Source organism: Zea mays, chromosome 7 (assembly GCF_902167145.1).
Source record: "Zea mays cultivar B73 chromosome 7, Zm-B73-REFERENCE-NAM-5.0, whole genome shotgun sequence".
In the NCBI taxonomy this organism is placed as follows: Eukaryota; Viridiplantae; Streptophyta; class Magnoliopsida; order Poales; family Poaceae; genus Zea; species Zea mays.
Window position 1 is genome coordinate 108,613,447 of NC_050102.1, and position 16,886 is coordinate 108,630,332.

Here is a 16,886-nt window from a genome sequence, read left to right on the forward strand (position 1 = left end):
TATACTCATCAAAATCGTGCCCCGCTATCTTCTGTCCAATGTTGTTCTCGTTAGCTTCTGGTACATCATAACTCTGTTTTGCTTCCATTTCATCGGAGCGTTGATTAGATTCAGCTTCCCTTGATGTTTCTCATTCTTCCATCTCCTGCTTTCTTATTAATATCCTCATTGTGTCCTCTGTCAGTTGAATTTCTTTTAGCTTGATTTTATCATCGATGTGCTGAGTGCCCAACTTCTGCATCTAAGAGGAAAGATGGAACATGAAATAGTTAGATCATTTATGGTATACTGTATTATATTATTATTATTATTATTATACTTTCGAATGCTGCTCACGATGAAAAGATAGGCATACACCCACAGTTAGTCAGTCTCACCTACCATCTACTGAACCACCTTGCCTCTCGCGCAACCTGTTTTGTGAAAATGTTCAACAAACGATTCACTAACCTCCCTTTAGCTAAGAATATAGCAAAGGCAAAATTACTGATGCCATCATTTGATATGAAAATGATTAGCAACATGGAGAAGAACTCGTCGTCATCCTCGTCTGACAGCGACGGTCCGTTGGCGCCTCCAAGGACGCTGAGAACTATGGTCAATCGATGTCGTCGGTGAGGCCCAGGATCCACTACTGGAATCGAGCGCTTTGTCGAGTGCCTGAAGCACTCGGCAAAGCCTAAAAAACACTCGGCAAAGACTTTGCCGAGTGTGACACTCGGCAAAGAGAGCTCGACAAACAGTACATCGGCAACGACTTCTTTGTCTAGTACTTTTTATCGGGCACTCGGCAAAGACTTTGCCGAGTGCCAGTCAGTACTCAGCAAAGAAAAGCGACCATCACGGCGCCGGATGACAGAGACGGTGCCTTTGCCGAGTGTTCTAGGTGACACTCGGCAAAGAAGTTACCTTTGCAGAGTGTCTCCTAATACACTTGGCAAAGAAGTTACCTCTTTATCGAGTGTCTACCGACCTGCACTCGGTAAAGGGTCCACCAGCGATGCCCTTTGTCAGGTTCTTTGCCGAGTGCTCTAGGAGGCACTCGGCAAAGCTTGCCTCTTTGCCGAGTGCTAGGGCCACAACACTCGGCAAAGAAGCTTTACCGGTGCCTAGGTGTTGGTTCTCTGTCGAGTGCTATGGCCCTGACACTCGGCAAATCACCTCTTTGCCGAGTGTAACACTCGACAAAGTGACCAATATACACATTTTTATTTGTTTTTTCTATTCCATCCAAACAAACAAAAGATATCACATATACGTCACAGATATCACATATACATAACATATATCATCACTGACATAAGTATCCAACACAAACATAAGTATCCAAGTTCTCAACACAAACATAAGTATCAAGAACATAAGTCTCAATTTCTCACATAAGTATCCAACACAAACATAAGTATCCAACACAACATTACCAACAAGTTCTGAAGTCTCAAGTATCTCATAAGTCTCAACACTAAGAACATAAGTCTCATCGAGGTGGGTGGCTGGACTGGTGCGGCGATGGGCTGGCGGATCCATGAGGGTTGTTGGATGCCGCCCAGATTGTCCCTGCATAGAGAAGAGATTGCATGTGTTATACTAGATGCATTACCAACATCTAACTACAATTTTGATACTCATAGGAGTATGGAATAGAGTAGGGTCAACTATAGGGAACAATGGAGGTGGCAAAGCGAAACCCTATGCGGCGCCAAGGCTCTGCATGTACTGGAACATCTCCGCCATCCTCTGCTGATCTGCCAGGCGGGCCTCCCGCTCCGCCTCCCGCTTCGCCATTATCCTCGCCTCTATCTCTTGACGTTCCCTCCTCTCTTCTTCTAGCTAGGTCTGTAATATTCCAAGCCAATGTTATAATAACTCAAAGAGAAGGTATAGAACTCAAGGAATGACGAGTTATAGAAGCACTAACCTCGAGTTGTTGTATGCGATGCTGTGAGTTGTCCTACTGAGGTCTTATGGCTGGACTCGAGCCCATGCTCCTTGCTCGCACCTGAGACAGAGTGGGAGTGGACGACGAGTCGATTGCCCCGTCTGCAATCCAGTACCGCCCATGTCTCTTGCCTCCTCCGACCCTCATGAGGACATCGGGGTCGATCTGCTCGGTCCTCGGATCGTATTCTGGGCCATGGACCTCCGGTGCCATGGCGGTGTAGCCATGAAGGCGGCTGTAGATGGCGGGGTTGTTGTACGCCTTGGGCCCGTCATCCGGATTGTAGGTGACGTCGGACGTCACCTTGCCCTTATGGGTCATAGCATAGGCCGAGAAGATGGAGCAAGGCTGGCCACCATGTGACGCCAACTGCAAGAAAACCAACGAGATAGTTAGAAATAATATCTAATCCAGTGTTATATACCTAAATAAAAAAGAGGGCGTACCCATGCATCTGCATATTGGCCTAGGCTACGGTTGCCTTGATGGTGGGAGGGACCTTGCATCATCAGACGCCGTTCCCGGCAAGCGTTGTGTGCCTCGTCCCACTCAGGCGAGCACCACCTATCCACCATCTGCTCCCAGCACAGAGGACGTGGCACACCAATATGGAATCATCTACAAAGTAAAAACGTACATTGCATATCAGAAGATAAAATTAAGGAAAAATTAAAGTGTTGTATATTAAAGTGTTGTATTTACACTACAAGAAACTGATAAATGTTAAGTTCGATGGTACCCACGTTCTTAAGGTTAAGTTCGACGGTACCCACGTTCTTAATGTTAAGTTCGACGGTACCCACGTTCTTAAGGTTAAGTTCGACGGGGCCGTCGAACTTACCTCTCTAAGTTTGTCCAAAAATCGCCGTCGGCTATATTCGTCCGTAAACCCACGTTCTTACGGTAAGTTCGACGGCTTATTACATTAAGTTCGACAGTTTTTCACCCACGTTCTTTAACCAGTTTCCTATAGTGTTACCTGCAGGTACTGGTCCCTGGTCAACAACATGGTTCGGGCTTGCTGCTTGGTCACCTTCTCCCCAAGGATGGAGCCGTGGTAGCTGACGATGGCGTGAATTCGTGCATCGTAGTGCATGTCCACGACAAGCTTCTTACAGCTCGTGGTGGCCACCACATCCGCCCTAGCCTCGTATCCAACCTCGCATATGAAGAAATCTTGCATACAAAGACAATGTATCCATATATTATTTCAAGAATGTGCTACGAATGTGACACATTTTACATTATAGTAAGACTTACCCAGAGCTCTTGCTTCACCCGCTCCGCCTTATTGTTGAATTCCCTGCCATCCCAGTCTACTGCATCGGGGGCAACGGTGTAGTGGTCGAAGATGTAGGCTGGGCCCGTCACTCCAGCATACTCAACCAGTCCAGGGAAGTGTTCCCTACACAGCAGGCCGAGGATGCCATTGGGGTTGCGAAGATGACCCCCAGCATTCTCCACAACCATCCAAGACCTGTCCAAGTGATAAATAAAAATTATTAGTTTATATTATGATTTTGAACACATAATATGAACTACCATGGAGAACATAAAGTTACATGCCTCTCCCCATCCAGCCGAATCATCGGCTGCCTGTCCCAAAGTATGGGACGCTAAGGGAGAATCGCGGGACCTCGCAGTTAGACGTTCCTTGAACCTGAGGCGCCAGAACCTGAGGCATCCTGCTGAGCGTCATTGTCATCCTGCTGCTGGACGTCATCATCCTGCTGCACCGCCTGCTGCTGGACATCGTCGTCCTATTGTGCCTCCTCCGTCGTCCTGCTCCTCGTCCCCATCCTCCTCCTCAGCCAACCGCCCACCATCTTTGTCCAACAACCTACAGTTAAGAGTAAACAAATAAGCACATATAAAAATATGTATTTAGAAATAGGTGTGAAATAAAAAAACTATAGCATTACATCGATTAAAAATAATCTTCATATGTGTCAGGGTTAGCCAAATCTTAACTCTCATCATCACTATCAACCATTTCATAGTCAACACCATCTGAAGGTGCAAGTTCGTCATTAATGTCATTGCCTTCAAGGATTACTAAGTCGTTATCATTTTGCACCTCATCCTCCTCCTCATCAACAACCATTTCAATATCTACTTCCATTCCGATAGCTTCGGTTAAGTCTATCGCAAATAGACCTTCTAGCCCATCTTCTTGGAAGAACTCTCCATCATATGTGTCCGGGTCTAAGTTATAATCTTCATCATTAGGAACAGGTAATCTACCATGCGGCGATACCTTATACACAACATCCTAGCCCTTAAGATGTTCTTTTGTTTGGCACGCATATGGGAGATAATACACTTGTGTGGCCTGTTGGGCCACAATATAGACATCGTCTCCTGGTAAGGTGGAATCTTATCGAATTTTGACTATCCCAAGATTAGAATGTGTACGTCTCGTCACTTGAGGGTCAAACCAATGACATTTGAATATCACTGGAGTAAGAGGTTTGGAACCATGAAAATTGAGTTCATATATTTCTTCGATTCGTCCAAAATAATCGACATCGTCTAGACCGGGCGTAAAGACTCCAGAACACGTTGTTTTTCGATTGGGCCGACTTTGCTCATAGTTTGTTGTGCGAAAACGGTATCCATTGACGTCATATCCAGAATATTTCTTGACCCTATAAGCAAAGTCGTTGGCTACTTGTCTCAACTCGGCACTCATAGACGGATCTCTTTGGCCCTGCAAGTATTCACAAGTTAAAAGACGCTAAATTGAGTTAATAAAAGGATCTCTTTGACAAACTAAGCATGTACCTTACGTTTGAACCAGGAAATGAAATCGGCCAATTCATTTCTCGCACCCTTTCTAAGAAGAGTATCATATTCCTGTGGAGTTGGGTCCCTTGATCGACACAAGAATTCATGAAGAAATTGTTCCATGTATGGCGTCACCTCTTTAAGGTTGGTCAATACATATAGCATGATATGTCGCCACTCTTCATGTGTAAGGGTCTTGGTGGTCAAACCACTTGCGCTTCCGAGTTGGCCTCGAAATATGTTGAGGTTCGATTCATTGCTACCATCATTGTAATGAGGGGGTGGATTATGCACGCTCGGTAGTTTGTCACCGTAGTAAGTTGTTGTGAAGTTTGACACCTCCTCTAGAATGTATGCCTCTGCAATGGAAGCCTCATTTTTGCATTTATTTCTACATTTCATTCGAATAGTCTTTATACATCTCTCGATTGGATAACACCAACGTCCCTGCACGGGCACCCCCATTCGTGTCTCATAGGGGAGATTAAAAATCAAATGTTGCATTGGATTGAAGAAGCCGGGTGGAAATATCTTCTCAAGCTTACACAGTAACACAGGTGCTAATCTTTCCAAGTCTGCAACCACGGTCCGAGATAACTCTTTTGCACAAAGCTGGCGGAAGTAATAGCTCAACTATGAAAGCGCTAGCCATACATGCTCAGGGATATAGCCTCGAACCATCGCAGGAAGAATATGTTCAATCCATATGTGGAAGTCATGACTCTTCATCCCTAAGACTCGCAGAGTAGATAAGTTCACCCCCTACTCAGGTTAGCTGCATACCCATCAGGGAACATCAACATCTTGATCCACTGAAGTACTTCCTTCCTCTGGGCCCTGCTTAGGACGAAATCGGCCTTAGGCCTTCTCCATGTCTTTCCACCACTAGGCGGCTTCATCTCTTGGTTTGGTCTATCACATAACGCTGCCAGATCTACTCTTGCCTTTACGTTATCCTTTGACTTATCAGGAATGTCCATAATTGTTGACCAAAGTGCATCGGCAACATTCTTTTCAGTGTGCATCACGTCAATGTTGTGTGGAAGGAGCAGGTCGTCATAGTAGGGGAACCGAGTCAAGCCCGACTTATGTGTCCACATATGCTACTCACCATATCCCACAAAACCACCTTCTGTATTAGCCACGAGCCCATCTATCTATTGATGAATTTCGGCACCAGTCATCGTTGCAGATGGGTGGTCTGTCACAACGACACCTTTCGTAAAGTTCTTGATGTCTAGGCGAAATGGATGGTTAGGAGGGACAAATTGTCGATGTTTATTGAACGACGAATATTTGCCACCCTTTTTCAACCAAATGAACCTAAGAGCTTCCTTGCAAACTGAGCATGGGAACTTACCGTGAACACACCAGGCGCAGAATAGCCCATACGACAGTAAGTCATGCATGGAGTACTGGTACCAAACATGCATTTTGAAGTTTGTCTTCGTAGCTCGGTCATACGTCCATACCCCTTCCTCCCAAGCACTTATAATTCATCGATCAAAGGCTCCATGTACACACCCATTTTATTCCCCGGGTGTCCGAGAATTATCAACGACACAAATATATTCTACCTTTGAAAGCACACACCAGGGGGAGATTGATTGGGATAACAAACACGGGCCAACATGTGTACGGGGTAGCGCTCATTCCATAGGGATTGAACCCATCTGTGGCCAGTGCAACACGTACATTATGAGCCTCTTCGTCTTTCTCATGGTGAATGGCATCAAAGTGCTTCCATGCTTCACCATCGGATGCGTGCACCATCTTGTCAGGATTGTATCGTTTTTCATTTTTGTGTCATGTCATCTGTTTCGCGGATCCCTCGGTCATGTATAGACGCTGGATCCTCAGTATGAATGGAAGGTGTCGTAGGATTGTCAAGGGGATGTTGAGCTGCCTCTTCTGTCCATCACCAAAGTCTACCTCCATGAACCTAGACGATTTACACTTCGGACAGTACTTTGCCTCCTCATATTTTTTCCTAAATAGCATGCAGCCCTTCGGACAAGCATGTATATGCTCATACGTCATCTTGAGTGCACAAAGGGGTTTCTGTGCCTCGTACATGCTCTTTGGCAGAACGTGATCCTCCGAAAGCAGGCTGCCAATAACCGTCAACAAGCCATCGAATGCGTCTCGACTCATGTTGTACTGCGACTTGAACGCCATTACATGCCCAATGGCATCCAGTTGAGAAACCTTTGTGTGACCGTGAAGGGGCTTCTGTGCCATGTCAAACATGTCATAAAACGCCTTTGCAGTCAGCTCTGGCTCGTCGTCCGTACATCCTCCGGCGTACTGTGCCTCGTGATAGTCGTTCAACATATCTGTTACCCCCGCATCGACATCATAATGCTCGACGCATTGTCTCAGCACCTCCTCTCTCGTACGATGCGCTTCACCATGAAAGATCCACCGAGTATAGCCCGTCGTAAATCCATTCTTCCAAATATGTTCTACCATGGACTTATTTGATTTTCTTTTCCGGTTGGCACATTTGCTGCACGGGCATGGGACTAGACTCGCTCCTTTAGCAGCTTCGCCATATGCTCATTCCACGAAATCATCGGTCTTTCTAATCTATTTAGGGGTGACATCATTCCTTTCTACACGACCCGTGTACATCCACTCACAGTCCTCCATCCTCTAAAAAATTAATAGAACTCTATCAACAAAAAAATTCGGCAGCACCTCCCCTACACGGGGAGGTGTCCAAAACCTGCAAATAGAAGTAGCAACACGATGGCTGACAACCACGCATATTTCAACGGCACGATGGCCGACAATCACATCTATATATATTCAATCCACTACATAGCCACATGCAAACTACATTTATATTTTAATCGAATCATTGCTGAGTGCCGAGTGCTATCACTTAATATCAAACCTAACAATTTCATATAATGTAGACCAACTACATATAACTATATGTAATCATTTCATATAACCTAATAATAATCGAATCAATCACATGTAATTTCATATAACAATATTAGAAATGTATACCTTAGCCGAGAAGGATGGCGGAGATGGCGGGGTGTCCGGAGATTGACAGGGTCGAGGGCAGGATTGGCGGGGAGATGGCCGGAGCGGCGGTGGTTGGCGGAGATGGCGCGACGGGGAGGATGTCCGCTGATTGGCGGGGTCGAGGGCAGGATTGGCGGGGAGATGGCGTGGTGGCGGCGGCACACGGGGGTGGCGAGGCACGGCGGGGCGGGTGGCGGTGCGTGGGGGTGGCAGCGCGTGTAGCAGGCGGTGGGCACAGGGACAGCGGGCGGCGACGTGCAGTCTTTGAGTTAGAGTGAGCGAAGAGGAAGACGGCGACCGTAATATTCACCGGCTTTGCCGAGTGCCAGATCGTGGGCACTCGATAAAGATTTTTTTTAATTTAAAAATAGAATTTGCCGAGTGTCCTGGGCCCGACACTCGACAAAGTTATCTTTGCCGAGTGTTCGCTGCCAAGCACTCGACAAAGACTGCATTTAGGGTTTCCAAAAAAACTTTGCCGAGTGCCCCACGTCTGGCACTCGATAAAGAATTCTTTGCCTAGTGCCATTCTTGAACACTCGGCAAAGTATATTTTATTGTTTTTGTTTTCCTTACCAAACTTTTTGTGTTATGTTGCTATACTATGTAGACCTACATGTACCATTTTAGCACAATTATAAAATTGATTCTTATAACTATTAGATTTTGTTCTTTTAATTGAATTTTCTCAGAAAATTCAGATTCGAACTGCAAGTCAACCAAAACATGTAGAATCGTGCATGCAATAATGATATCCATGGTAGATAACACAAGTTACGACCGATTTCAGGAATATACCGGAATCTTCGAGCACCATGCTCACTAAACATGACCGTGAACTTGTCATCCAATTGTTTAAAAATTGTAAAAAACACAAACAAAGTTAGAAAATCATGAAACTTGTCCACATGTCATGATATCATATGTAAAGGCTGCGATAAAAACTTGAGAATGTTTCAAGAAAGTTGTGACGCACTATGTGTAGAAACTTAAGTGACCTACACATGAAATCATAGAGTTTCAATGTAGACCGGCTAGGTTTCTACATATAGTGCCTCACAACTTTCTCGAAACATTCTCAAATTTTTATCACAACCTCTACATATGATATCATGACATGTGGACAAGTTTCATGATTTTCTGACTTTGTTTGTGTTCTTTACAATTTTTAAACAACTAGGTGGCAAGTTCACGGTCATGTTTAGTAAGCATGGTGCTCGAAGATTCCGGTCTGTTCCTGAAATCGGTCGTAACTTGTGCTAAATAACATACATATCATTTTTGCATGCACGGTTTTCCATGTTTCGAGTTACTTACAGTTCAAATCTGAATTATCCGAGGAAATTCCATTGAACGAACTAAATCTAATAGTTATAGAAAACACTTTTATAATTGTGCGAAAATGGTACATGTAGGTCTACATAGTGTAGGAACTTACCACAAAATGTTTGGTTGGGAAAAGAAAAAGTAAAAATATACTTTGCCGAGTGTCCAAAAACGGCACTCGACATAGCATGCTCTGTCGAGTGTCAACCGGTTGACATTAGGCCAAGAAACTTCTTTGTCGAGTGCCAACTCTCGGCGCTCGGTAAAGATAACGACCGTCAGCTATATAGACGGCTGCTGACGGTCCTTTGCCGAGCGCCACTGTTTGACGAGTGTTTGGCGTTCAGCAAAGATTTATTTGCCGAGTGTATTTCTGTGCCGAGAGTCCTGCTCTCGGTAAATGTGCTCGTTACCGAGAGCAGGACTTTGCCGAGTGCGGCACTTGGCAAAGACCCGACAGAAAGCACTGGGCAAAGCGCCAAGCACTTGGCAAAGAGCCAGATTCCGGTAGTGATCTTGGAGTGCGCATATATGTGACTGCGGTTGCCGAGGTCGTGTCGTGGCTGGCTGCTAGCCCACTGGGGTTTGGCACCAGGGCGGTCGGCCGGGGCTGATGTGGCTGCCAGGGCCATGGCTGGCTGCTGGGATGATGTTGCTGGCTGCCGGGGCGGCTGAGCGGGGGCCGATGCTGCTGACTGGGCTAGCTGTGGCTGGTTGTTGGGGCTGCTGCGGCTGCCGGGCTGGACGAGAAGGGAGCCAGCTACAGCGGGTGCAAGTTACCAAGCTAGACGGGTAGTGCACGACGAAGATGACGACTATAGATGGCCAAACGGGCGGCCCGGCTCGGCACGGCACTGGCACGGCCAGGCACGACACGGTTAGGGCACGACCTGTTTGGCCTGTTTAACAGTCGTGCCGTGCCGGCACGGCACTAGTGCCTAAGACCAAGCCTAAGCACGGCACTAAGCCTTCTTAGCCGTGCCGGCACGGTGGGCTCGATCGACCCGTAGTGCTAGGGCCAGCCCGAGCACTACGCCATAGAAACTCATACATTCATAAATACAGTTAAAGCATACTAAAATATATAATATTAAGCTGTTTAGTGCAATGGCTGCCTTATTAAAAACTCACCCTTGTGAGAAAACCCTAGATAGGAAAAAAGAGCCCACAGCTTATTTAGTGTTCTTACATAGTTCTTACATATCAAAGACAATGTTTAGAGTTTAGTTACAGCCACATCAACTGAAATAAGATGAAACTAGCTAAATAAGAGCAACTCCAAAAGACTGGGTATATGATTTTGTAAAGGTAAATTTAGCTAATATTAAAAGAAAATTGTATCCAATAGACTCTGTAAACGACTCTTCAAATTTAGTGGCTCTCTATTTCTCCATCTTCGCTCTCCAATTTTGGATAGCCTGCTTCACTCTCTATTCAGTCCGTAGGTTTACCGAGTCTGTTGGATTAGCCTATATTTTTTCTCTAAAATCTATTTTAGAGAGTAGCTAAATCAGTAAATTTGGCTAGTCTTTTTAGCTAATCTCTTGGAGTTGCTCTAAGATCAGTCTTCGACATGTAGTAGAGTAGATTAGGGTTTAGGGTTCAAACACAGACCACAAGTAAATATCACAAATTAAGCACTTACCAGTGTCTAAACGTGCTTTTGAGATAATCAGGCCTAAACGTGCTTTTGAGATAATCGGGTCGTGCCCGTACCGGCCCACCGTGCTCAACACTCGGCCTAGGTACGACACTAGCCAACGACCCGTGCCGGTACGAACCCGGCTCCAACCGTGCCTTGCCATGCCTAGGCACTATAGGCCGTGTCGTGCTCCAGGCCGACTCGATTAGGCCGGCACTATTGACCATCTATAAGACCCGTGCCGGTACGGGCCCGGCTCCAACCATGTCGTGGCACTATAGGCCGTGTCGTGCTCCAGGCCGGCTCGATTAGGCCAGCACTATTGACCATCTACAAGGACGACAAGCGCGAGTGTGGATAGCATACTGGTATCGCGCTTGGGCAATTTGAAACGGGGAGGGAGCATGAGACTGATAGTGATAGCAACAGAGAGGTGGGGTCACGTGAGGGCGCCGTTAGCGGCGGCGGCTCAGTCTGGAGCATCGCGATAGATCGTATTGTGAGCGTTTATGTATGTTGGATGAACATCGTGCGACTGAGAAAAAGGGCGACGTGGAAGCACTAGCAGCCAAGTTTGCGCTGCGCTTTAATATATAGAAAGAAAGAAAGAACGATTGCTGTCTAGGAAAAGCTCGGCGGCCGCTCCCAAAAGGCCAAAACACAAGCCTCCAAGAACTAAGGCCAAGAGAAGCAACAACGGCCATGACTACATCTCCTGTTCCTTCCCAAGCCGACCACGTTGCCATCTTCCCGCTCATGGCGAAAGGCCACACCATGCCGCTGCTGGACCTCGCCTGCGTCCTGCGCGGCCGGGGACTCGCAGCCGTCACCTTCGTCACAACCCCGGGCAACGCCGCCTTCGTCCGCGCCGCTCTGCGGCAGGGCGGGGCCGGCGACGCGGCCGTCCTGGAGCTGGCGTACCCGGCCAGCAGCGCGCCCGCGGGCGGTGAGGGCGCCGAGGGCGTCGCCTCGGCGGCCTCCTTCGCTGCGTTCGCGGAGGCCACGTCGGCGCTCCGGCCGCGGTTCCAGGAGGCGCTCGCGGCGCTGCGCCCGCCCGCGAGCCTCCTCGTCGCCGACGGCTTCCTGTACTGGGCGCACGCGTCGGCCGCCGCGCTCGGCGTCCCGAGCGTGTCGTTCCTCGGCACGTCTGCGGTCGCGCACGTCGTCCGGGAGGCGTGCGTGCGGGACAGACCGGGAGCCGGTGCCGACGTCGGCGCATCCGCTGGCGCCACCACGTGCTACACGGTGCCGGAGTTCCCGCACCTCCAGTTCTCCCTCCGCGACCTCGTGCCGCCGCCGCCACAGATGATACACCTGGATGCTAAGATGGCGGCGGCCGTCGCGGCGAGCCGCGGCCTCATCATCAACACCTTCCGTCAACTCGAAGGCCGCTACATAGAGCACTGGAACCAGCACATCGGGCCTAGGGTCTGGCCTATAGGCCCTCTGTGTCTGGCCCGGCAATCCTACTCCCCCGGCGGCACCGGCAGTCAACAACGACACGACGCCAAGCCCTCCTGGATGCAGTGGTTGGACGACATGGCGGCTGCCGGGAAGCCTGCAGTGTACGTCTCACTGGGGACGCTGGCATCCATATCACAGGCGCAGCTGAAAGAGGTGTCCGACGGGCTAGACAGTGCCGGGGTGAATTTCCTGTGGGCTGTGCGGCGGCCTGACAACGCCGATGATCTTGGCACGGGGTACGAGGACCGTGTTGTTGGACGAGGCAAGGTGGTCAGAGAATGGGTGGACCAACGGCGGGTCCTCCGGCACCCAAGCATCCGAGGATTTCTAAGCCACTGCGGGTGGAACTCGGTGCTGGAGAGTGTCGCCGCGGGTGTCCCCTTGGTAGCATGGCCGTGCGACTTCGAACAGCCTATGAACGCGAAGTTCGTCGTCGATGAGCTGCGCATCGGCGTTAGGGTCCATACCAGCGACGGAGCGGTTGGAGGTTTGGTCAAGAGCGAGGAGATCGCGACGGCGGTCAAGGAGCTCATGTTTGGGGAGGCAGGAAAGGCGATGGCACTGAGAGCGAAAGGGATAGCAGCACAGGCTCGGCTAGCCGTGTCAGATGGTGGGTCGTCATGGAAGGAGGTCGAGGAGATGATTAGTGAGCTACGTCTACGTGGGGTAGATATGAATGGAAAAGCCAACGGAGGTACCTGTGCAAGCATACTGTAGTACCGTACAAGGGATAACTCAAAAAGAAATGGTGTGTTGGATCTTTGCACTACTTTGGTTCTGACTTCTGAACCTCTGCTGTAGCTCCTTTTCTAAAGTGCTTTTTGTAAAGAAAGTTCTCCTGTGGCCACCAGAGCAAAAGCAAGTTTTCAAGCCGAATTTGTACGATTGGAAAACAAATCTATGAATTGGATTTGGAAAGACTATAACATAAAACTGAATACATATTAGGCTATCTCCCGCAACTCTCTTATCTCCTTTTATATTTTAAAATATACTTTGTAAACAATATTATCTACAGTACAAAATATTATTTTATATAGTTATATACATAATAGAAAGCTTAATGAGAGTAAAATTACAGTAGAAACCCACTTTCAAAGAAATAGTCCAATATACTACCACTACAGGAAAACACTTAATTCCCGTCGGCCTAAAACCGACGGGAATAAGCCCTAAACCGACGGGAATAAGTAATTCCCGTCGGTTTAGGGCTTATTCCCGTCGGTTTCAGGCCGACGGGCGTCCCTTGTCGGGGATAAGGTTATCCCCGTCAGCAGCTGACGGGAATAATTAATTCCCGTCGGCTAGATAGTGGCCGACGGGAATTACGTCTAATTCCCGTCGGTTCTGGAGGCCGACGGGAGTTATTGATTAATTCCCGTCGGTTCCCTAGGCCGACGGGAGTTATTAATTAATTCCCTTCGGCCCCACGTGGCCGACGGGAATTAACTGGGCCGACGGGAGTTAATAGTTAATTCCCGTCGGTTCGACCATAGCCGACGGGAATTAACTGGGCCGACGGGAATTACTGTATACTGCTACAAAAACAGCACTAAATTCTGTCACTATTTCTGCACACATAACATATATCAAACATAATCACATATAACAGCCACATTGCAAACACATGTAGAGATACGACATCCACAAACACATGCATTTAGACATAGTGCATTTATAATTAAAACATCCACCAACGTGTACGACATAGTATTCAAACATAACATCCACCAACATCAAACAACGAGTACGACATAGTATTGAACATAACATCCATCAACGAGTACGACATTTCAAACATAAGTTTAAGTGTTTAGAGATAACCACCACTTGGGTGGTTAGAGCTATGACCGCTGCCGCCTTCACCACCAGGAGGAGGGAACGCGAAGAGCGAGTCAACAAATCCAGTCCCTACTGCTGGATCAGACCCACTGCCACCCGCTTCAGGCGTAACCTATGCAAGTTAGCAAATATCAACACGTTAAATGCAAATATCAAAAAGTATACAAGTGTATAAATTAATGGAGAGTTATCAAACGTACCCTATCTCCAGGTGCAGGTATATGTGTCGGAGGGGTGGTGAACTGTGGTGGTGGAACTGGTGTGTTTGCAAATTGGCTCCATTGTGGTGGCGGTGGAAAATTTGATGTCATGCCCTGTTGCTGCATTAACTGTTAAACACATATGTGTTACTACTGAAGATGTTGTATTGAAATATAATAATTTAGAGTTCGGATTATGTGTACTCACTTGATACATCGCTTGATTATGAGCATTGCAAGCTTCCATAAATTCGCGTTGTTGTCTCATCTCTTCACGCATCCTCATAATCTCCAACTCCTGCTCGTTCGGTCGACGAGAGCATGAGCTACGGGAAGATGAACCCGTCCTCTGAGATCTCACCGACGACGAGTCAATGAATCCGTCGAAGAGTGCGTATCTATAAGTGATTCAAAAAATGTTATTACTGCATAATCAATTTAGTGTCAACCATATAATTTCATAAGTTAGAGCTTACCGTCCATGCGCTTTGCCACCACCACTTGCATACACCACCGAGGGATCCACCGGTTCATGGCGCCAGTCGTAGTCAGGGCCATGGCGACGAACCATCTCCTCCCCATATGCCGCCTATACATCATTCACAAACTTACAAATGCAGGAATTTATATACTTTGAACGTTTGAACTTTTGAGCCAAAACTCACCAAGCGATCCGTGGTTGTCTGGCTGCAGAGCTGGTCAGGGTTGTTCGGGTCTGGTCCTTTGTGGCCCTCCTGGTAGACCTCAATGTCACTAGGCTTTTGGCCACTCGTAGCTTCCTGTATAAACAAAAAACATTCATAAGCAATCGTATTATTTGTTGATCGACATAGAAAGATGAAACTTACCATTCTTTTAGCTTTTCGTATCATGTCGTCACCGCCAAACTTGTGGTTAGGATTGGTTCCTCGACATTGTCTGTGATGCGCTGACGCTTTCTGGAAGCCTTCGGAAGCCCAATATCGACACCAAGCATAGTACGCATCAGGCACGGGCGCCATCCATGGAACCATCACCTGCACACACACAATGCTACATATTATATCAATCACGACAATAAATATAAAGGGTAAAACAAATTGAATACTAACCTCACGATATTGATCCTCAGTCAAATATATCTTTGAGGACCCTTCCTTTTTATTCAAGGGGCCTGCTTCTTCCGGATGCTTTTGAAAATACAGGTTTGTAGCCTGAATTCTCGCATAGTATATGGCATCCTTCACCAGCTTCTTTGCATTGTTTTGCAAGACACGTTCAGCGTGCCCCATGTAATCCTCTCCGTCAGGCAACCGATATCGAAGCTACAACATAAAGAATACAAATGGTATAAGTCATAGATTTACAATATTAAGAAACATAACAAAAATAATAAAGAATTCATACCCAAAAGTCATTACGCACAAGTCCCTGTCTGTCGGTGTGGTTTCGTTCCTTTTTAAACTTGTACTCATCCCAGGTACTGACGAGCACCTCATCCTCGGTATCACCGTTTGACACCTTCACTATACCAGGGTAGTGAAGGCGGGAAAGAGAACCCAACGTAAGGTTAACCTGAGTGTGGTGTCCCTTGCCGTCAAAAGACAGGTCCTCCCAATTCCTGCATTACACAAAAACATTAACAATACACATAATAGTTATATTAGATAAGTTAATATATTACACTCACCGATCTCCATGTGGCATGATTAAAGTCCTATCAGCCTCTCGCTCTATCGCGTGACGAGGCTTTACTGAGTGGCTTTTTCTTGAGCGACGTGTGCGTGTCGCTGAAGAGCCTCCCGAGCCATCATCCATCGGGTTGTCAGCCGGTTCGCCCTGTTGGCCCCACTGGTCCCACGCCTGTTGCTGCTCTCTCTGGTGGTCCCACTGGTCCCATGGCTGGTGATGCTGTGCGGCCTGGTCCCATGTCACGTGCTCCACCTCCTCATTGAGCTCCACCTCCTCATTGTGCTGCTCAGCCTCATTGTGCTGCTCCTCCTCAATGTGCTGCTCCTCAGTGTGCTGCTCATCCTGGTACATACAACTCAAGATTTATTTGTAAATATGTAAACAAATTTATTTGTACAAGATATGTTACCTCATCTCCATGTACCGCGCTCAATAGCTCTCGACGTCTGCTGCTGCTCGAAGAACTGCCCTGAAAAAGGCCCAGGCCCTTGAACAACCCCTTCACTGACTTCTTTGATTTTGGCGGCATCCTGCATAAAAAATAAGAAATTATTCATTAGTGCATCAAAATGACATAATACTTAAAATATAAATAAATGAAATAACAAAACAACTTTACTTGTTAAATATCATCAAAATCAGGATCTATTTGTTCTCTTCTATGCAGAGGTCGCCATGTAACTTTTCTCCTAACAGGTTGTCTTCTCCGTCTCTCGGGAAAAGTTAAGTCGTTAACGTCTGCAACTAGTGAATCTAATGCCGGTGCAGGATCAATATGAAAACTAGTTGGCAACTCTTCTTCTTGAAACACCTCATCAACCTGCTCAAGGTGACCAATTTGATATTCGTCCTCACCAGGAGTGTATAGGCGTTCTCGGGGATTTACATTGTACACAACCCTCCATTTAGACAACTTTTTGCATGGATATGTCGAGAAATAAACTTGGTCTGCTTGATGGGCAAGGATATACGTGTC

General features: G+C 47.2%; 1 protein-coding gene across 1 annotated transcript; it reads left to right on the top strand.

Annotated features, from left to right (window-relative positions):
• The first annotated feature begins 11,376 nt into the window (after positions 1-11,376).
• Positions 11,377-13,066, top strand: LOC103632693 (UDP-glycosyltransferase 90A1). Its single transcript, NM_001352897.1, has one exon. It carries the CDS (start codon positions 11,436-11,438, stop codon positions 12,912-12,914), a length of 1,479 nt encoding a protein of 492 aa, NP_001339826.1. The 5' UTR covers positions 11,377-11,435; the 3' UTR covers positions 12,915-13,066.
• The last annotated feature ends 3,820 nt before the right edge of the window (positions 13,067-16,886 follow it).

Bases quoted from the DNA above. Each gene is read 5' to 3' on its own strand.
- LOC103632693 (NM_001352897.1), top strand. From the start codon at position 11,436: ATGACTACATCTCCTGTTCCTTCCCAAGCCGACCACGTTGCCATCTTC.